Source organism: Gorilla gorilla, chromosome 16, assembly GCF_029281585.2.
Source record: "Gorilla gorilla gorilla isolate KB3781 chromosome 16, NHGRI_mGorGor1-v2.1_pri, whole genome shotgun sequence".
In the NCBI taxonomy this organism is placed as follows: Eukaryota; Metazoa; Chordata; class Mammalia; order Primates; family Hominidae; genus Gorilla; species Gorilla gorilla.
In genome coordinates this window covers 64,896,955-64,918,202 of record NC_073240.2, presented here as the reverse complement: position 1 = coordinate 64,918,202, position 21,248 = coordinate 64,896,955, and the positions used below count along the sequence as shown (strand labels likewise).

The 21,248-nt window shown below is 47.6% G+C and overlaps 1 protein-coding gene across 4 annotated transcripts in view; it reads right to left on the bottom strand.

Moving 5' to 3' along the window:
• Window positions 1-10,977: 10,977 nt before the first annotated feature.
• Window positions 10,978-21,248, bottom strand: part of SNX1 (sorting nexin 1) — a 44,098-nt gene continuing 33,827 nt past the window's right edge. For 2 of the 4 annotated variants that reach the window (XM_063698591.1, XM_004056312.5), the window contains exons 9-15: window positions 19,278-19,391; window positions 18,986-19,079; window positions 17,414-17,619; window positions 14,490-14,633; window positions 12,884-12,964; window positions 12,363-12,434; window positions 11,291-11,727 (exon numbers count right to left, since the gene is read on the bottom strand). In XM_063698591.1, the coding sequence (XP_063554661.1) occupies window positions 11,677-11,727; window positions 12,363-12,434; window positions 12,884-12,964; window positions 14,490-14,633; window positions 17,414-17,619; window positions 18,986-19,079; window positions 19,278-19,391 (762 nt within the window). In that variant the 3' untranslated portion in view covers window positions 11,291-11,676. Of the gene's footprint in view, window positions 11,254-11,290; window positions 12,435-12,883; window positions 12,965-14,489; window positions 14,634-17,413; window positions 17,620-18,985; window positions 19,080-19,277; window positions 19,392-21,248 lie in introns of those variants that run through there. The other 2 variants (XM_055362546.2, XM_055362545.2) reach the window with 2 other exon arrangements.

Genomic DNA, 21,248 nt, shown 5'->3' with positions numbered 1-21,248 from the left:
CTCCTGGGCTAAAGCTATGCACCCACCTTGACCTCCCAAAGTGCTGGGATAACAGGCGTGAGCCACCTCACCCAGCTGAGGCTTCCTTCTTGACCACCCTATCATATGACCTTTTCTATGCACATATTACAGTCTGCAATTATTGTTTGGTTACTGTGTGTCTCAAAAACATTTGGGTTGAAAGACTATATGGATAATATTTTTGATTGAAAGACTATATGAATGGGCAGTGGGGGTATGCTGAGAAAAAACTAGAGAGGGGAAGGAGCAGCGTCTGCTGAAGGGTTAAAGGCTGCCTGCATGGTGGGACAACATGAATCTTCCTACCTCCAGAATTAAACACACTTCTCCTCTCTTCTCTCTTGGCCGATCATTGTCTACTTTATCCATTTACTTAATTTTCAGGTGTTCCAGGAAGCCTCAGATCAGTGGATTTTCATCACCAGTTGTGGAAAGAGATTCCATGCAACTGACTTGTCAGACATGTGATCGTGAACCTGCAGCTCCTAATTGCACAGTGTTCCACCGCACAAGAGTGCAGGTACAAAAGAAGAAAAACGAGATCCTTGACACAGAGGCATTTAAGATGTCTTTGGGGAGATAAAACAGGTATGGAGAATATTTTCTAATTTTTTAAAATCAATTATGTATTAATTTATTGAGACAGGGTCTCACTCGTTTGCTGAGACTGGAGTGCAGTGGCACAATCATGGCTCACTACAGCCTTGACATGCCAGGCTCAAGCGCTCAGCCTCCCAAGTAGCTGAGACTACAGGTATGCACTATTAAGCCTGGCTAATTTTTGTTTTTGTTTTGTTTCATAGAGACAGGGTCTCACTATGCTGCCCAAGCTGGTCTCCAACTCCTGGGCTCAACTGATCCTCCTGCCTCAGCCTCCCAAAGTGCTGGGATTATAGGTGTGAGCCACAGTGCCCGGCCAAGTATTTTCCTATAAAGAGGAATGCATGACATGATGTAAATACCATAGCAGTTATTACAATCAAAGAAAGTTTGCTTTCTGTACGCCTTCAGTGCTGGCCAGCTCAGCATATGAACACCACGTTCCAGACTCTATATGATGGGTGTGCAGACCTCAAAGTAACTTGTTTTTAGAATGAGCTGTTTTATGATACAAGCTTTTGTCTTTTCTCCACCACGATCTAGCACATGGATTGTATTTCAATACTAGATTATAGTAGTTCTCAGACTTTAGCAATCATCACCACCACCTGTAGGGCTGTGAAATCTCAGATTTGAGTGCCCTGGCCCTGGATTTTCTTTTTTTTTTTTTTGAGACGGAGTCTGGCTCTGTCGCCCAGGCTGGAGTGCAGTGGCGCATTCTCGGCTCACTGCAAGCTCCGCCTCCCGGGTTCACGCCATTCTCCTGCCTCAGCCTCCCGAGTAGCTGGGACTACAGGTGCCCTCCACCACGCCCGGCTAATTTTTTGTATTTTTAGTAGAGGCGGGGTTTCACCGTGTTAGCCAGGATGGTCTCGATCTCCTGACCTCGTGATCCGCCCGCCTCGGCCTCCCGAAGTGCTGGGATTACAGGCGTGAGCCACCATGCCCGGCCGCCCTGGCCCTGGATTTTCTAATTGCTGGGCTGGGGTGGAGCCTGAAGCGGTCATCTTCAACAAGCTCCCTGGTGGTCCTGAAGCTCCTGGTTGGAGATCACACTAAGCAAGCACCGGTCTCCTGATTACCGCAGCAGCCCCGCCAGGGGCCTGGCTCCACTCGCTCCTCTATGCAGGCGTAGAGCCGGCAGTTTGCCACTTGGAAATAGAACCAAGGAGCAGAGGGCAGGAAGGGCTGGGGAGTGAAGATGTATCCCGACTCGCCCCATTCCTGCGCACGGGTAGGCTGGCCCACAGACCCTGCCTTAGCTCAGGCCCTGGCTTCCACTGCAGTCACACAAAGCCCCCTTTCACCGGCAAGGCTTCTGCTGCGCCACAAAGGCTGCTCAGGAGGTTTGGTTAACCTCGTTAAGAAAACAAACAGCCCCTGGGCCACGAGCTTGTGGGCGCCACGGGGCACAGAGGCTGGATTCTTTTCTGGGCCCAGGCTGGGCGGGCGGCAGCGGAGGGGTGGACTGGCCAGGAGGGGCCCAGCCACTGGGGGCTGTCTGAGCCATGGTGAACCTTGCCTGCTCCACCCCAGCCCAGCTCTGGTCACCGGTATCACCTTGGACAACCCCCCTGAGGCTCAGGGTCCTTATCTGTCCTTATCTCAGGGTCTTCACACAACAGAGAGTGGTGTGTGGATTAAATGACAGCAGCTTCCACAGTGTTTGGCATGGGGCCCAGCACATAGCAGAGAGATGTTAGCTATTATTGACTGAATTATGTGAATTTGCCGTTTTCGTAGGCAAAAAACGCCAGGGTCTTACCAATGACATGGTTCATCCTGATGGATACTGACTCATTGGCAGCAAAAGCAGATTCTATTTCTTCCGTACCCTGAGACTGCAAGGTTAGCTTAAAAAAAATTAACAATTTCAACTACTAACACTGCAATAAGGATTTTTCTGATTTCCTCCATATTGTGCAACCAAAAATAGTAAAGAAATAAATTGGAAGCAGAGGTTGATATAAATCACCAACTATGCTGTTCATCAAAACAGCCTCCTACTGTTTACAGAGTTCCTACTGATTACCTTGTTAATAAGTACATTTTATAAACTGAAATAATAAATATAACATTTAAAAACATCATTTTTATGTTTATTAGATTTTGGTGTAACATGTCTTTTAAAAAGAGTGCTACTAAAAAGCGTTGTTACTGAGTTGGTCCAAACTCTTCACTTCTGTCAATGGGGGGAAGCGAGGCGTGAGGGAGTGGTGGGTACTGGAAGCAGCTGTTAGAACGCACCTCTGACAAGCATGTCCTGCCCAAGTCCTTAGAGCAAAAATTGGTCCAGGACAGGCAGGCCCCAGACCCGGGGCTCCAGCCAGCAATGTCACTTCTAGGAGTCTCCTGTCCCCTGCCCAGATAGGACAGCGGCAGCTCAGCTGCTTCAGACAACACGACTCAGGTCTGGCACAGGGAGAGCTGGCAGAGGCCACCCCACCACTTTGACGGCACAGCTCTCCAGGCTGCGTGTGGTGATACAGCAACTCCCAGTGCCTTTCAGAGCCATGTCAGCCAATCAACCAAGTGGCCCCTCTGGTGTGCCAAGCACTGGGGTTCAAGAAACAAAGACACACTTGGGTCCCTCAAGTAACAGAGGTTCATTGTGAAGAAAGCTGAGGGACCAAGAACTGGGGACAACAGGCAGAAGCCAGGATGGGCAGGAGCTCCAGGCCTCGCGGTCTGGAAGGGAGGCGGCCCTGCCTCATATGCTAGCCGTCCCCAGGGTGCTGGCGGTGGCTTCTCAGCAAGTGGAGTTTTTCATGTCTGCCATTAAGGTCCCCAGCTACTCACCAAAGATGCTTCTGTCTTCCAGCCTCTGCTACTACTCCACTGGGCAACCCCTGCCCATCTGGGGAAAGAATGTCTTGCAGGGGTCAGAGAAGCTCCAATGCTTACCAGGTCAGGTGGGTATCCAAATGGGACTTGTCCTTAACAGGCCTACTGTGTGGATGCCTTCAGGTCTTTAAGAAAACAACTTAGGGCCGGGTGTGGTGGCTCACGCCTGTAATCCCAGCACTTTGGGAGGCCGAGGCGGACGGATCACGTGAGGTTGGGAGTTCGAGACCAGCCTGGCCAAAATAGAGAAACCCTGTCTCTACTAAAAATACAAAATTTGCCGGGCATGGTGGCACGTGCTTGTAATCTCAGCTACTTGGGAGGCTGAGTCAGGAGAATCGCTTGAACCTGGGAGGCGCAGGTTGCGGTGAGCTGAGATGGCACCATTGCACTCCAGCCTGGGCAACAAGAGCGAAACTCCACCTCAAAAAACAACCAACAACAACAAAAAAACAAAACTTAGTGGGTTGATTTCCAGGTTCCTCTTGTCTGTCCCCGTCTAGATGTCTACAGTATGTGGGATAGGGTGTGGCAGAGAGGCCATGCTACGAGCTTAAGTTCATCTTAGCTATGGGGTGTGACCTGGGCCAGCTGCTTCAGCTCCCTGAACCTGTCCTTAGTGTGGGTCATGAGTGCACCCTGCAGGGTGACAGTGCTGGATGTGAGCTATCTCAGGGCCCAGAGGCAGTTCTTACTATAGTTAATAATTAGGCCCACGAGTGGGAAGGGGCGGTCATGGGCAGTCTGTCCCCTGCTGCGGAACATGCTCCTGGCCGCAGGAGCCTCATCTATTTTTCTTGAGAGGCTGCCAGTGAAACCTGCGTGTTGGGCCCCTGTGGCTATCGCCACTGCAGCTCATAATGGAAGAGGAAGCAGCGAGCTCTGAAGCCCCGAAGGGGCAGTCATTTGGAAACAGTCACATCTCTTTATGGAAGGTCCTGTCTCGGATTGGACAGGGTTTTTCTGTTTCTTTTCTGGACCCAGACAAAGAGCATCCTGTGGAGGGCGAGCAGCTGGCTTCCTCTGAGCAGCCTTGGGTGGGTGAAGTTTTCTGCCCCGAGGTCTGGTCATCAGAGCCAGAGGAGCATTTCCACAACAGACAAGGGCCAAAGGGGTGAAAGGCCTGTCTGGGCAAGCCTTGTGGGGCCTGCAGGCTTCCCCAGCACACTGAGCACCAGTCTTATCTACCACGGTGAGGCCTATTAAACCTCAAATTAGGCCAGATTTCCGGATCTCTTGAAAAATCCCCAGATCTGGCCTCAGTGACCCACAGGCTTGTATGGCAATGATCTTGAGCTGAGGAGCAGCCATTGCCCCGGAGGCTCCTGTGCAGGTGGTGGAGGACACCAGGATGAGCAGAGACAGTGCAGCCCAGGACCCCAGGGAGTCCAGAGCTCAGGAGGCTACAGAGACCGCCTCAGAGCTGACACCACACAGGAGAGGAAGACCAGAGGCTGAAGAGGACAACAGACGCAGGGCCCAACTCCAGTCCGGGGTAGGGCAGAGGGCGGATCAGGGGAAGCTGCCCAAAGAACAGATATGTGACGCGGGCCTCAAAGGATGCACTGGATTGTTTTCCCATAATGAAAATAGCTTTATTTGATTTTTCTTATTTTAACGATAATACATACAAATTTTAAGCAATACAAAATGGTATTAAAAATTAAAGGTAATGCAAACTTCCATCTCTAGAGGTGACCATAGTTATTAACAATTCAATCAACATCCTTCCCATATATAAAGTTTCATATAAATGTGAATATCATGCAATTCTATAACCTGCTTTTTTCACTCAAAAATATGAGTTTTCCTTGTCAATGAATATAGCTATATATCATCTTCAATGGCTGTAAAATATTCAACGGTGTAACTGTACCATAATTCATTTAATCCCCTCCTGATGGACATTTCAATTGGCTTCAGTTTTTGCAACTGTAAACAGTGCTATGACAGGCATTTCTGGTTAGTCATCTTCAAGGATTTGGTTTCTAGAAGTGCCTATGAGGATCCTCAGTGAATGTTCTGACACACAGGCAAATGCCTCACATCTCCTTACACTTATATTCCCATCTAGGGCATTGGAAAATGCCTGCTTCAGACAGGTGTAATTCTGAGACTGAAGATGGGGAAGGGAGAAAGGGTGCTTAAGGTACCAAGCCCAGCATTAACCCAGCCTCCTCGGGCCACACAGAAGTGAGAAGTAGCACATTTGCAATCAGTTTCCATGAGGTGTCGGCGCTGTTGGGAAGGACTGGGAGATAAAGAGGGAAAGGTGAGCTGGGTCCTTTCACAGACAGTATGAACGCCAGCTGGCAGAGCCTGCAACTGGGGAACAATCATTCAACAGTTATCTATTTGACACCTGTTTTGAGCCTGAACCTTTGCTGGGGCCCATGGGGTTATAAAGGCGTAAGACCCCAGAGTTTAGCATTTGGTGGAGACTGTAAATCACCCAACTTTATCACAAGATGCAGTTATCGGCAGGTGACACATGCACCAGAAGACAGGCTTCAGTTGTTCTTGTCCATTTATCTCAGATCAGGCATGATCCTGTCCAAACATGGAGCAGAGAATCTTAGCCAGTGTCTCCAAAGACAGAGTGTACATCCAGGCATGTGCGCACTGTAGCACAGATGTGTCCTCCTATGTTTGGAGCCAGGGATCCCCATTATCTTCTCCCGCCCTCCCCTTCCCCCTAGGCTGCCAAGTACTGGTGGGGAAAATCCCACCACCTTGGGGCTTGATGTCCTTGAAGTCTATGGGCTTCCCGTGGGCCCTGAGTGTGCTCGGCAAAGGACACGCCCTCCATCACCACACACTCTCCAGCCACATCTTGGCCCCATCCTGAGATTTCCAGGAGTTCCTCCCCTTTTTTAAAACTTGAGTTGCTTCAAAGACTTTTTTTTTTTTTTTTTTTAAGGGTTCCCAGCTACAGGAACATTCAGAATGAAAATCTTCTGGGAAGAGTTAACAGTTGCTGGTATTTTTGTGTAGGTGACAATTCTTATTCCCGTTTCTCTCATTTATTTTGTCACTGAGTACTGACACTGAATACTGGGATCACACCAGCTCGAAGTCCAGTCCTCATCTTCAGCACTCCGGAGCCCAAACGCTGAACTAGCCAAGGGGAAAGCAGGTTCCATACCTTTTATCTAAAAAAACTTGGCTTAAATAGGTAAATATGACATTCCTATCTCAGAAAATTTTAATTATCAAGCATGAAACTTCCCCTCTTCGGCCTCCCCTCCACCTACAGATTCTTTCCTGTGGCCTCAGCAGTGAGGCACCCTCTGAACACAGGTCCCCTTCCTGTGCTCTGGACCCCATTTTCTTCCAAACATGGCTCTGATAGTCATTCTCTTTCTCTTCTCTGAATTTTATTAACATGCTTAAGTTTGTCCCACCTTTAAATAAAACAAAGCCTCCTTTAACTTTATGTCCCCTACTTAAAGCAACTGGCCTCCCTTCCCATCCAGAGCTGCTTTTTTTTTGAGACAAGATCTTGCTCTGTCACCTAGGCTGGAGTGCAGTGGCGCAACTGTAGCTCACTGCAACCTCAACCTCCTGGGCTCAGGTGATGTTCCCGCGTAGCTGGGGCTACAGGCATGCACCACCACACACCCAGCTAGTTGTTTTTATTTTTGTAGGGACAGGGTCTCACTATATTCCCCAGGCTGGTCTCAAATTCTTGGGCTCAAGTGATCCTCCCACCTCGGCCTCCCAAAATGCTAGGAATACAGGCATAAGCCACTGTGCCTGGCCCAGAGCCGCTTCTTAAAACACCTTCAGCACTCACTGCCCCCACCACTGCTTCCCCTCCCATCTGCCCCAAACCTATTGCCTCCTGTGTTACAAAGGGCTTCATTGTCTGCCCGGTGTCTGGGCCAGAAGCCTGCGGGGCATCCTAGCTACCTCCCTCTCCCCTCAGGCCTCTCATCAAATCAAGGACCGATCTCAGTGGTTCCGAAACTCTCCTGAGCTCTGGCCCCACCATACCTGCCCTTTTCAGCTCTCCTGAGGGTAGGGATGAGCCTGGCTGCTCTTCCTGCCTCCAGTCTCACGCATTCTGGTGTGTCCAGATCACGAAGCGACAATGGTAATGTGGAAAGTGCCTCCCAGGTCCTATCAGACACCCACGTGATGTGGCTCCTGCTCGTTTTTCTCCATGGGCCTCACTGACTTTACCCCACACCAAGCCACTTGACATTTCCCTAGATGCGCCTACCTCACCCTGCCAGACAGACAGGGAGGCAGAAGCAACAAACACTTTTACACCTTTTAGACTCAGTTCAAGCATCAGGTTCTCCACAAAGTCCTCCCTCCTGGGTCCCCAGCTGGAATACCACCTTCTTCCTTTGTGCTCCTGTTATTCCTTGTAGAGGCTTCTGGCTCAGTACCCCTAACCCACTACTGACCTACTTGATTTCCACACGTGCCAAGCTCTTTACAAAAATGCACAAGCCCTAAAGACAACTGGCCCCGCCAGCCTCAGGATACAGGAAGCAGAGGAGGAAGTTCTGAAACCAGAGGAGACATCATTCCAAGGAAATAAGAAAAACAGACTTACGTCAGAATGATCATTAGATGGAACTTAACAAAGCAACCTGAAATCTTTGTCTCTCTGGAGGAAAGAGTTAACAACATGGAAAAGGGGGCAGACTGGAATAAATCTACAGGGCTGGTCTCAAAGCATCAGTGTGAATTCATGATTTTTAGTATCTATTTATGTCAGGTATCTCTACCCTATCTTGTTTCTATAAGTCTGTCTGTCTGTCTGTCTGTCTGTCTGTCTGTCTGTCTGTCTATCTATCTATCTATCTATCTATCTATCTATCTATCTATCTATCTATCTATATCTTTGCATTGTATGGTGAGAGCCTAGAGGCAATGACATTCCAGTAACAAGAAGCACATTTGGCACCCAGATCTTGGTTTCTAAATAACATTCTCTGGCTGGGTATGGTGGCTCACACCTGTAATCCCAGCACTTTGGGAGGCTGAGGTGGGCAGATCACCTGAGGTCAGGAGTTCGAGACCAGCCTCGCCAACATGGTAAAACCCCCATTTCTACCAAAAATGCAAAAATTAGCTGGGTGTGGGGGCAGGCACCTGTAATCCCAGCTACTTGGAAGGCTGAGGCAGGAGAATTGCTTGAACCCGGTAGGTGGAGGTTGCAGTGAGCTGAGATTGTGCCATTGCAATCCAGCCTGGGCGACAAGAGCGAGACTCTGTCTCAAAAATAGTAATAATAATCAAATCAAATAAAAATAAATAAATACCATTCTCCATTATAAGGAACCAAGACTCCCTGGAGAAATGGCTGATTCCAGGGCTAGGGCAGGGAACATTCAAGATGAGCCTGGAACATCTTGTTATGCCAGAAGGTAAGACAGTACTCAAAACATGATGGGAGCAAGCTACAAACACACAAGAGGCTGCTATAAATCTGGGACAATTTGAGAATCAAGATAAAATCAAAGCAATGGCTTGCAACTCTGAGCAAAATAGGAATCCCTGCATCCATATTGATAAACAAGTGAATAAATAAATGGTGAGAAAGGATGTTTTTCTTTATATGTAGAATGTCAACCAATAAATGTAGAAGGCATTATGGAGTTAGGAAATCATGTTGGTCAATCATGACAGTAATAACTCGGACAAGACTAATCAACTGATACTATATAACTAGTGAATGAGGAACAAAATACTTATATAGTCTCAAAGTATCTCCCCACAAATTACTTGTAAATTACAAAGGGGAAATCGTAAATTTAAAATGAAATCTGGCAGACACCAACCTAAGCGGTGAACAGAGTTAACAACATTAATGAGACCAACTGACATTATATGCTGATTACGACGCACTGACGACACACTGCTTCTGTGATATTCCCACCCAGAATGCAAAACCCTCACCTAGTCATGCGTAACCACCACACAAATCCAAACTGAGGAACATTCGACAAAATAGCCTGTATTCTTCAAAAATGTCATGGTAATGAAAGACAAAAGAAAGCTGAGGAATCTGCAGTATTGAGAGACACACGTTTACAAATGTAACATGATCCTGCACAAGGTAAAAGAATGGCTACAAAGGACATTATTGGGATAAATGGCAAAATTTAAATATGAATCATGGGTTAGATAACAGTATTAAATCACTGTTAAACTTCCTGATTTTGATAATAATACTTAAAAAAATACTGAATAATGCTTAAAGTAATTCTCTTCTTCTCTTAGAAGAGAATGTCCTGTTCTTAGGGAAATGCATACTGTTTTGGGCATAATGGGGTATCTGTGCAAATTACTCTCCAGTGATTAAGAAAATGCAACATGAAATATAGATAAGGCAAATGGGATAAAATGTAAACACTCAGTAAATCTGGATAAAAGATATATAGGAGTTCTTTGTGATATTCCTGCAACTTTTCTGTAAATCTGAAATTGTATTCAAAATTTTAAAGTTACCAATAAAACAAAACAAACAACCCCTGACCAAGAATCCAACAACAAGGGATGAATCAAAATTATGGTACAGTCACCCTATGGATGCCTTCAAATTACACAGCTTTACAAATCAACTTTGTGAAGATATATAACAATATAGAAAAATGCTTATAACATGTACAATGTTGAATGATAAAAGCAGGATACAAAATACTTTATGTGTATATTATTACAACTACGTAAAAGCAAGCATATAATAAAGACTGGAAGGATAAAACCAAAGTTGATGATAAGGATACTGAGGGGTAGGGAGAGTGACTTTTTCCAAAAACTTCACCTGTTAAAAAGAAATACTTGCACCACTGGCCCTTCCCCTGGTGCTGCGTCTGTGTACAGGGAATCAGAATGTTTACTGCGTTTTCTTGTCTCAGGTTGCCTCACCCCAAACCTCAGCCCCCCACCAAAGAGAACTGATACAGCAGGACCTGGGGCCCCAGTGGCAGGAACGTCTTTGGGATGGAGGGGCTGGAGGTGGCAAGGCTCCCATAGTGGCAGTCAGCAGCTCGAGCTCACAAAGGAGCTTCAAAGCCCACTCTGACCAGTATAGCTTGAGCAGCTGTGGACACAGCTAAGGGGGAAGCCCATCCTTGACTGACGAGACTCTGGCCTCCCCTGGCTAGACCGGCAGAGATCTGTGTGAACACCCTTTGGCTGTGTGTGCAACTCCTGGGAGCTCTTGCTGGCAGGCTACCTCCTGGGCACAGACAGTAGAGCTTCTTTGAACCTCCTAAGGTTCAGGAGCTCTTGGATCACCCTATCTAGAGGCAGAGGGCATGGCTTTCATGTCTATGGAGATAAAGCATCAAGTCATTATCAGACCTTCACACCTTCACACAGTCTACTGAGGATGTGTTTTGATGGGTGACAAAAATAGGTTTAGTTATATATAAGACTTGCCATCAGAGGGCAAGACTCAGAGAACCCTGAGCAGCTTAGGGAAGCAGGAAGAATAAAAGAGAAAGGCTCTTGCTTAATGACAGGGACACCAAAAAAAAAAAAAAAAGAGAAAGTCTCTGCCTCCTTTGCAGGAGAATAGGTTTTAATAGATTTTGCTCCTCTTATTTTAAGAGATGTTTTTAAAACTCCTTCCCTAAAGAAGTGGGAATACGAAACAGATTGAGACCCTCAGAACAGGTAGCTGAGGTAGGCAGAGAGAAAGAAACCCCATTTCCAGAGGGAAGCAGCAGCAAAAAACTTGTGAACGGTAGAGAAAAACTTACTATACCTGGGCAACTTCTTGGTTAGGAGTATTCCAGACCTGATTCCCAACTGCTCCCCAGCCTAAGCAAAAACCACCAACATTCTGAGTCATGTGACCTGATTTTAAAATATTTTATTACATAACCTTTTCATGGCACCATCAGGAGTAACAGAAAACGTTATTCCCAGTTCCTAAACCACATCCTGAAAAATATACATTTGTATTTATATATTTATATCAATACTCCACCCCATCCCATAATTCCACCACCTATTGTAGGTCTTTTGCTTAAAGCAGGAAACTATTCTCTTAGGTAAGAAAATATATATGGAAGCTAAATGAAATAACGGTTAGAGTAACTGGGGACAGTTGGTCGTGGGGACAGGGAGGAAGGGGTTAAGTCCAGCCTAGGCAGGATGCATCACTAGGGGTCCATCAAGGTGGAGGAGGACAGTGTATAAAAAGGCAGCGTCACACAGGTGGGCTCTGGGGTCCTTGGTCCATTAGGAGATGGCCTTTGCCTCAGGAAGGAAGGCTTCCCAGTACTTTGCCAGCTGCAAAGAAGTGGGGACATTAAGCAAGTGCCCCCACCTAGTGGCAGAGCCTAAGCCAGCCTGGGAGGAATCAAGCACAGTACCCTGGCGCTCCCCAAGCACCTGCCACACAAAGGCAGGCTCTGAGCAGCTGCACAGGCCACATGACCTTCACACCTCCCTCTCGACAGGGAAGGCAGCAGTTACTGAGCCCCAAGTGCAAGGGCAGTCTCTGAAGACAGTCTTGGCTCCACCCCAGAGGGAGCACCCCTGTGGTGGCCACAGCTTTGCCTGGCTCAGTTAGTTCCTCACAGTGGGGCCACTGTTTCACATACCGATGAGGCCTCAGCCTCAGGAGGGCCAGGTGGTACCATGGGGTGGCTCCTCGAAGGGTAAGCAGTTACAGGGAGATGGGGTTTGTCCTCAAAAACTAACTCACCTCAGAATGAGGGCAGCAGACCCGGGCCCTCCTGCTTGGTAAAAGACCCTGTTGGATGCTCCATGTCAGAGCAGCAGGACCTATTTTCAATGATGGACTATAGGAGGGCCCAGCCCCTCAGAAGCAGGGCCTGCACATCTTGTTGCAGAAGCCCCGAGGAGGCAGCTGGCCTTTGGAGCAGGCAGTAGAGGATGAAGGTCACACACAACTTACATACCTGCTGCTGTGAGTAAAGGAGTGTCTCAAGGTACTTGATCACATGGTTCTTGAAGTCCTTGGATTTCTCTTTCTAGGAGACAAGATTCTACACTGACTATCCAGTTTTTGCTTTCCCTTTCGATGGGATGGTGGTGTTTATTGCTGACCAAGGCCAAACACAGTCTCAGAAAGTAGAGGCAGCAGGTGGAACAGCTGTAATTTCCAGCCAAAGAGGGTCTGCCAAGGCCTTGAAAGGCTTTGTTGGAGGGCAGGAGATGGGAAGTGGAGGAGAAATGACAGGGGACCGAGGGTATGTGGCAGCTGCAAGATTTGTGTTTAACTACTGTGGTCCAGCCACAAGTGTAAGATTGCCACTGTTCCTAGGATCAAGCACACACCCCCCAAAGAAGGCCACGCCTGCTCACGAGAACTGCCAAGTTACTGGCACCTCTCTCTTTACCCAACAGAGTTGGACAACACCAAGAGTACTCCTAAAACAAGCACTGCATGCTAAGTGAGAAGTAGGATTTCCTATCTCACCTCAAACCGTATCACTTCTTTTCGGACCACTGTTGAAATCCTCTCGAAGTCCCTTTCATATTGAGTCACCCGAGACTCCCACTGGGAAGAAAGAGGAAAGAAAGGATCACCTCATATTATGGCATCATTATTAAGCCTTCACATTTGGACAGCGATTTTACATATGAGGGCTCAATTGATCATTATGTCTGTCTGTCCCTGTGGGTAAGATGAGGTGTCACAGAAGATTCCACATGTAAGTCAGAGTCCAGCAGAAGGCTACTTTAGGGGCTGACTGGAAAAGAGATGCCTGTGTTTCAGGCATCTGGGACCAAGTGTGGTCCTTCAAGAAGGCTCTGACATGCCAGCAGCCTCCAGTTTAGGTACTCACCAGCAGGGCTGAAAGGCCTGGAAAACTTAATTTAGTTCTCACGAGAAGGCATATCTGAATCAGCTAGGTAGCTTTTCAAAGACCCAGCCAGGACCCCTCCTGCCAAGATTTTTTTTTTTGAGATGGAGTCTCGCTCTGTCATCCAGGCTGGAGTGCAGTGGTGCGATCTTGGCTCACTGCAACCTCTGCCTCTCAGGTTCAAACGGTTCTCGTGCCTCAGCCTCCTGAGTAGCTAGGACTACAGGCGTGTGCCATCACGTCTAATTTTTTTTTTTTTTTTTTTTTGAGACAGAGTCTTGCTCTGTTGCCAGGCTGGAGTGCAGTGGTGTGATCTCAGCTCACTGCAACCTTCGCCTCCCAGGTTCAAGCGATTCTCCTGCCTCAGCCTCCTGAGTATCTGAGACTATAGGTGGGTGCTACCACGCCCAGCTAATTTTTGTATTTTTTTTTAGTAGAGACGGGGTTTCACCATGTTGGCCAAGATGGTCTCAATCTCTTGACCTCGTGATCCACTCACCTTGGCCTCCCAAAGTGCTGGGATTACAGGCGTGAGCCGCCGTGCCCAGCCCTGACTAATTTTTTGTATTTTTAGTAGAGATGGGGTTTTACCATGTTGGCCAGGCTGGTCTAAAACTCCTGACCTCGGCCAGGCGCAGTGGCTCACGCCTGTAATCCCAGCACTTTGGGAGGCTGAGGCAGGTGGATCACAAGGTCAGGAGATCGAGACCATCTTGGCTACTAACACGGTAGTACAAAAAATTAGCCAAGTGTGGTGGCAGGAGCCTGTAGTCCCAGCTACTTGGGAGGCTGAGGCAGGAGAATGGCGTGAACCCAGGAGGCAGAGCTTGCAGTGAGCTGAGATCGCGCCACTGCACTCCAGCCTGGTGACAGAGCAAGACTCCATCCAAAACAAAAACAAAAACAAACAAAAAAACCCTCTGACCTCAAGTGATCCACCCACCTTGGCCTCCCAAAGTGCTAGGATTACAGGCGTGAGCCACCATGCCGGGCCAGAGATTCTGATTTGACAAGTCTGGGTAGAGTAGAAAAAGAACAGGGGGACTAGGCCTCAGGAAGGCCTGGAGTCATTCTCAGAGGCTTCCTCAGCAGCCACAGCCCTTTAGACTCAATCAGCGCTCTTCCCCCTGTGGAGTTCCAAACCTCTGGGTGGGATGGGCCCTGGGTTCATTTGGAACCAGCAGAACACCCCTGGCTGGGCTGCCTCAGTGGACTCACCTCAAGGATCTCGTCCTTGGCCTGCTGCAGCTTATCAGGCTTGTTGGCCCACAGCAGCCGAGCCTCGGCCTCCCGCTTCTTCTGCAGTGTGGCTTGGGCATCCTGCCAGCGCTGCCATGTCTTCATGCGCTGGTCGAAGGCAGCCTGTGGGGGTGGGGTTGAGGAGGAGCACAACCAGCTCTTCAAGAGCTCTGCTGGCTCTGCGTCGAGGCAGGCTCTCCCAGCAGCTGCACCAGGGACGGACTGAGCAAGGGCAGGTTCTGCAGCCACATGTTAGTGCCCAGCTGGGAAGTTTAATGTCTAGGAGCAAAGCTTGGGTAAGACTCCTCTCCAAGCTTCCAGAAGGCCAGTGCCATGCTGCTTCATGCTACTCCCAGGGCTGGATGGCAGGGAGCCAGTAGGTGGCCTCATGCCAGTGACCAATACTATGGCTTACAAAAGTGCCTCCCTCAGATCAGTCAGTTCATAAGGCTACATACTTTCCCTGAGTGCCTGCCATGTGCCAGGAGCTAAGAATACAGTGGATGAAACTCATGGTCCCATTTTCATGGAACTTGTCATCTAATGGAAAAGGCCAACATTACATTTACAATTACAAATAGATACAAGTATGCAGACTACTGGGAAAGCAGCAGGGTACTATAACATGAAACCAGAGGCCTAGCTTAGCCTGGGAAATATGTCAGGGAAGTCCACCCTAAGGACCCAGCCTTTAAACTGACACCCAAATAATGCACAAGGTTAGCTTAACAAATCTTTAAATCAACACCTAAAACCACCATAGGGCCACATTGCTTTTTCCCAACCACACACTCACCTGCTCTAGGCTACCAAGGCCTCCAAGAAGCTCCCCAAAATCTATTTGCTAGTTTTCCTTGTTTCCAGTTCCTTGACCACAATCAGCATTTCCAGGGAAGGAAGCTGCTGGCCTGACTAACCACGCCCACCAGGACTTGCTTAATAGGCCCCAAGCAGCAGCCTGGATCAAGAATCTGTGCCTGGGGCCAGCCGCCCAGCCAGGTTCCAGCGGCTCCCTCACTGCCCTGCAAAAGTTCCCCGAATATTTTCTTTTTAGACGGAGTTTCACTCTTGTCACTCAGGCTGGAGTGCAATGGCGCAATCTTGGCTCACTGCACTGCAACCTCCACCTCCTGGTTTCAAGCGATTCTCCTGCCTCAGCCTCCTGAGTAGCTGGGATTACAGACACACACCACCACGCCCAGATAATTTTTGTATTTTTAGTAGAGATGGGGTTTCGCCACGCTGGCCAGGCTGGTCTCGAACTCCTGACCTCAGGTGATCCATCTGCCTCAGCCTCCCAAAGTGTTGGGATTACAGGCGTGAGCCACCACGCCCCAACCTTCCCTGCATATTGTCTATGCCTCCTTAGCACAGGCTTTTGCCAAAACTTGAACCTTAGGGAATGCAATGCCACCAAATTCACCTGCCCCAGGATTGTCACTGCTGCTCCCCTGCAGCATCTTAACACCTCAATGTCAAAAGATTAGGTAAAGGGCAACCTCTTATCTGAGTTAGTTAGACTCAAGCCCAACCCACTGGCCTAACAGTGGTCTGGCTCCATGCTCAGGGAAGAGCAGAAAAGAAATCTTTGCTCTTCTCTCCAATCCCACCACCAGGCTCATAAGCATGAGGTAGGCAGATGAAGGGTCTCTGAGAAAAGACCATTCGCAATTATGTGCCATGAGGCACACTTCCCCAGCCCCAGCCCATGTAGCTCTAAGCAAGGCCCTCACCCCTGTGGTACAAGCTCACTCTGCCTGGGGGCCATATCCAAGAACTGTGCTCTCCAGAGACCCCAAACAATGCTCCTCATAGAAAGCTTCCCCCAGAGGGTGCCCTTCCTGCGGCTGGCTCTCCAGTCTAAGTAGCCTGCCCAGTTCTAAGAATTACATAGCAGGTTATTTTTCAAGACTCATCACTCTGGAGTTAGCAGCAAACCAAATAGCAATGGGAGAGGACAATGAGCAACCTCCCAGGCTCTATGAGGCATCTCCACCACGGGGTAAGTGACAGCCTGGGAGCAGCTCAGCTCCTGACACAACGCACAAGCTCCCTAATGGGAGATATGTTGGGGACGGGGAACGAGCGGGGGGCACTGTTCTAACTCTGAGGCTCACACATCCCGATCCCAAGCCAAATCAAGGACAGACTTAGGCCCTTAGAGTGTAGGCGCCAGGCTTCCTCTTGGTTCTTTCTTCTGTCTTAGGGAGGCCATGTGACAGCTAATACTACTGTCAAAATTCCTTAACCTTAATCACTAGGAGTGCTTACGGGGAAACCACACTGCTTGATCACCAGGAGAAAGAGTGAGGTGCTTGACGAGGGGCAGGCTGGAATGTTACCAGTGTGGGGTGGCACAGCACAGGAAGGCTCTGGTGACAAGCTCTCTCAGTCCCCTGGCCGCACTCCTCCATGCAATGCCAAGCCAGTTCCATGTAGTTACCTGACTGCCCATACTGGAAGGACAAGTGGAAGTCAGCAAGAGCTCTTAACCAGGGCAAAGCCACCAGTTACTGTTAAGGAGGCAAAGACCAAAGGACTGAGGAAGTCACTGCTCCAGGGGACCAAGAGAGTAGGTCTGTAAGCAACCTTGCTTCAAAAAAGGACCACAGAAGACACTGTCTGGCCTCAACAATAAAGGGCAACCTATTCGGAAATTCAAGAGTGGTCTTTTCTCCAAATGCCATCTAGGAATCTTGGCTGTGGGGCTCAAAATGATTCAGTGATAACTAGCTAACAGGTGAATAGATTGCTTGGTTTATAGGATACCTTTCCTCTTAAAAGTAGAAAAAGTGACACCTATTTACAAGCTATAATGGGATGAAACTGTCTTGGCAAGGGGACCAGCAAAGGAAAAACAAATCAAATCAAGGGAAGGAGGAGAAAAGGAAACAGAAGCTTACGCGGACTATGGCCAGGAGGCGAATGTAGTCACTCAGGAGCTCAGCAAGGAGGAAGAAGTCATTGTTGGCCTGTTCCTGGTGGAGCTGCTCAATTTTTTCTTCCACCTCAGCCAGCTGGGAGAGTGCCCGTGACAATGCCGTGTTGTCCTCAGAGCTCCCAAGCATGGCTAGACTCTTTGCAAACTGGGCTGTGTTCAGCGCTAGCTCTGGAAGGAGGAAAAAGACAGCAGAGGCCTCTCTGATCTCACAAGGAAAAGGGACAAATCAGCTGACACTGCATGGCATGTCTTAGCAATGCCGCCCACTGCATATCTGGGAACTGAGGGCTCTGCAACCCAGTCACTTACACCACAGTTAACTGTATTCAGAGAGTAAAGAGAATGTGGCCTGGTCACAGGAGCAGGAGGGAGAGGCACCAGCTGTCCTGAGTTTCACTGGGTTAGGCCTACCTGAAGGAAGCAGCTCCAATATCCCTGGAGAACCAAAGCCCAGTTGTTAAATAACAAACAGGCCAAAGAAACTATTCTTATATTTATGTTAAAGCTCATGAGTGGTAGCCTCTCTGTACAAGAGAGAAGAGTGAATATATGTGCACATCGTATAGTCTTGCACGTTCTAGAGTAGGGCAAACTTTGTGTAAAGGAGTGCAGTGGCGCCATCTCAGCTCACTGTAACCTCCGCCTCCCGGGTTCAAGCAATTCTCTGCCTCAGCCTCCCAAGCAGATGGGATTACAGATGCCCACCACCACACCTGGCTAATTTTTTCTATTTTTAGTAGAGACAGGGTTTCACCATCTTGGCCAGGCTGGCCTTGAACTCCTGACCTCGTGACCCACCTGCCTCGGCCTCCCAAATTGCTGGGATTACAGACGTGAGCCACCGCGACCAGCTAATAATAAATTTTTTAGACTTTGAAGGCTACACATAGTCTGCTACAGATTCTTTTCTCCCCTCATTCATTCCTTTAAAAATGTAAAAACCTAAATTTGTAGCTCATGGCAACAGGAACCAGGGTCAGATTTGGCCCATGGGCCAGATTATACTTTGCCAACCCTTACTTACCCTGGCCTCATGCTATGGGTCTTCTGTCTGTTTCAATTTCTAATTATCAGCATGTTTAAGGCAAAGAGGGAAAAGATTCAAACTGGGAAAATTTCACAGGCTCTTAAGCAAATTTCACTAAAGAAAGATGCAGAAGGATTAGGAGACAGGTGGTTTCCTTGCATTTACGCACTGCTGGTTTGACCATGTAGCTCAAGCATGTATGACATCATTTTGGATGTAAGCCATCAACTCAAAATCAACAGAAGCCCATATCCCAGGTCATGCTGTATCTGGGAAGGCTTCCCTGCACCCCTCCCAGGTAGAAAGTACGATGCCCACAGTGGTTGAATCATGTTTTCTGCCAGGAGACGCAGGGCATACCTTTTTTTTATCAGAACATCAAGGACCAGGTGGGCTGAGAATTTCAACTTGGATGGCTGAGAGGATTGGAATGGCATGCCCTCGCATCTCCAGTTCACTAGAGACAACAATTTCCCCTAGCTCCAAGTGCATTTCAGAGCTTGTTACCTTTCCTATGGTTGACTAGAGTTTCTACAACAGCATGCAGTTTCCGTAAGCGCTGCTCCTCACACTCTACCTCCTGGAGCTTCTCCTCAAACCACTGAAACACAAAAGCCCAGAACTTTAATGAGATTACTTTTATGGGTGCAGTACAGTCTTTCTTTAGCAGTTGTTTCTCAAAAAGGGACTGAAAAATCTTATAAAAAAGTTTCTAATCTCAGAAATTTCAGGAGTCCTTAGGGGTTCTGACCCATAAGCCTGAGGTGTAGGTGGAGGTAAGAGGCACAGGGCTACTCACAATGTCTGATTCATTCATCTTGATGGTCATTTTGCTGACGGCATCTGTGGCTTTGTTGAACATCTTGAGGAGACCAGCACCACTCAATGTCTGGGTACCCACGGCACGTGGCAGCTACAAGACCAAGAAGGCAGGGATGGCAAGTTATCTGCTGCCCCTATTTTAGGTTCAGAAGAATTAGTATCCATCAGATGGCATGCCAAAACTTGCCAGACGAATTATTTGAACTGTAAATTGTTTTCAAAGGCAGTCTGAGGAATCCACAACTAACATGTCCATACAGAAAAATCAAAGAACCATGTTAAAAAGAATCAGCAACATTTTCAGCTTTTGATATTTTATACAGAAAAAAAGTAGACTGGGGTGTCACGTGGCCAGGTGACCTCAAATTGAGATTGTCTGCCTACCCAGGCATGAACTGCTTAAGTACCAAGCATACTCTTGTTAAAAGTCAAAAGTTCCCTTGGATTAGCATACTTTGTACAAAACGAGACTTAAAAGTCTTAAGACACTGAAATCGTGCTGTGTTCGAATTTTCTTCAGTGAACAAATATCCAAGGACAAGAAAATTATTGATTCAGATCAAGGCTACTTTCAGGGATAACCTAGTAGTCAAGCATGCCAAATATTTAGAAACAATCTGATTGCTGTTCAGTCTCCCCAGTACTCTCCTAGGGCATGGAAAGGACGCTGAAAAATCTACAGCATATACAGCATACTATGCTAAAAAGTCAGATTTTAGTGTTCAGGACTCTATGGCAGTAGTTCTTTTTTTTTTTTTTTTGAGACGGAGTCTTGCTCTTGTCGCCCAGGCTGGAGTGCAGTGGCACGATCTCAGCTCACTGCAACCTCTATCTCCAGGGTTCAAGTGATTATCCTGCCTCAGCCTCCCAAGTAGCTGGGATTATAGGTGCCTGCCACCACGACCAGCTAATTTTTGTATTTTTAGTAGAGACAGGATTTTGCCATGTTGGCCAGGCTGGTCTCGAACTCCTGACCTCAGGTGATCCTCCTGCCTCAGCCTCCCAAAGTGCTGGAATTACAGCCAAGAGCCACCGCGCCTGGCCTGGCAGTAGTTCTAAACTTGGGGCCACTTTGCTTCCTAGGGGACATTTGGCAATGTCTGGAGATGATTGTGGTTGTTATAACTGGGGAGGGGGTGCTACCTGGATCTAGTGGGTAGGTACCAGGAATGCTGCTAAAACCCCCTACAATGCATAGGACAACCCCTACAACAAAGAACTATCTGACCCAAAGTGTCCACAGTGCTGCTACAGACATACCCTGCTTAGGGGTATGGAGTAAAGACGAGAGGGTGAAAAGGAAGAAGAGATTTAAGAATATCCACAAGAAAAGACTAAAAGATTTGAAGCATTTGACAGGGAATTTTTAATGAAAACATTTCATTTTAGAGAAGAAAACCCCTCATTTATTTTAGTATCATTTTCTTCACTGGAGTAACACATACTACATACAAATGAAAGAAAAATTTAAAAATAAAAATTAAAGCAAAATGATAGCCCTACCCAGTCACTTACTTCCTTCTAGTTTGCTTTCCTGTGAGATAAAACATTTCACTCCAGTGTTTCTTTTGATCCTTAATGACTTATGTTTCTACAGCTGTATTTATATGCTATTTCATGTTTCAAATTTTGTAATTCTTTTAACATACATGTCCATGTACTAACATTTCTGTATACTTTGTTTATGATGAGAATCAAGTATTTGGTTATATTGATATATTTTACTTAATTCTTCCACTGTTAGCAACTGGGCTGTTTTCAGTTTTTGACAATCATGACTAGCCTACGCATAGCCTGTGAAAGAGACTGTCTACTTCAGTCAACACTTTTCCTACATGGTAGTTCTGTGGTTTGTGGTAACTGTTAACCAGTGACCCGCCTGGCATAAAATATACATTCAATCTGAGCCAAGAAGTAACCTACAACATGCCAAGGACCTGCCAAATAG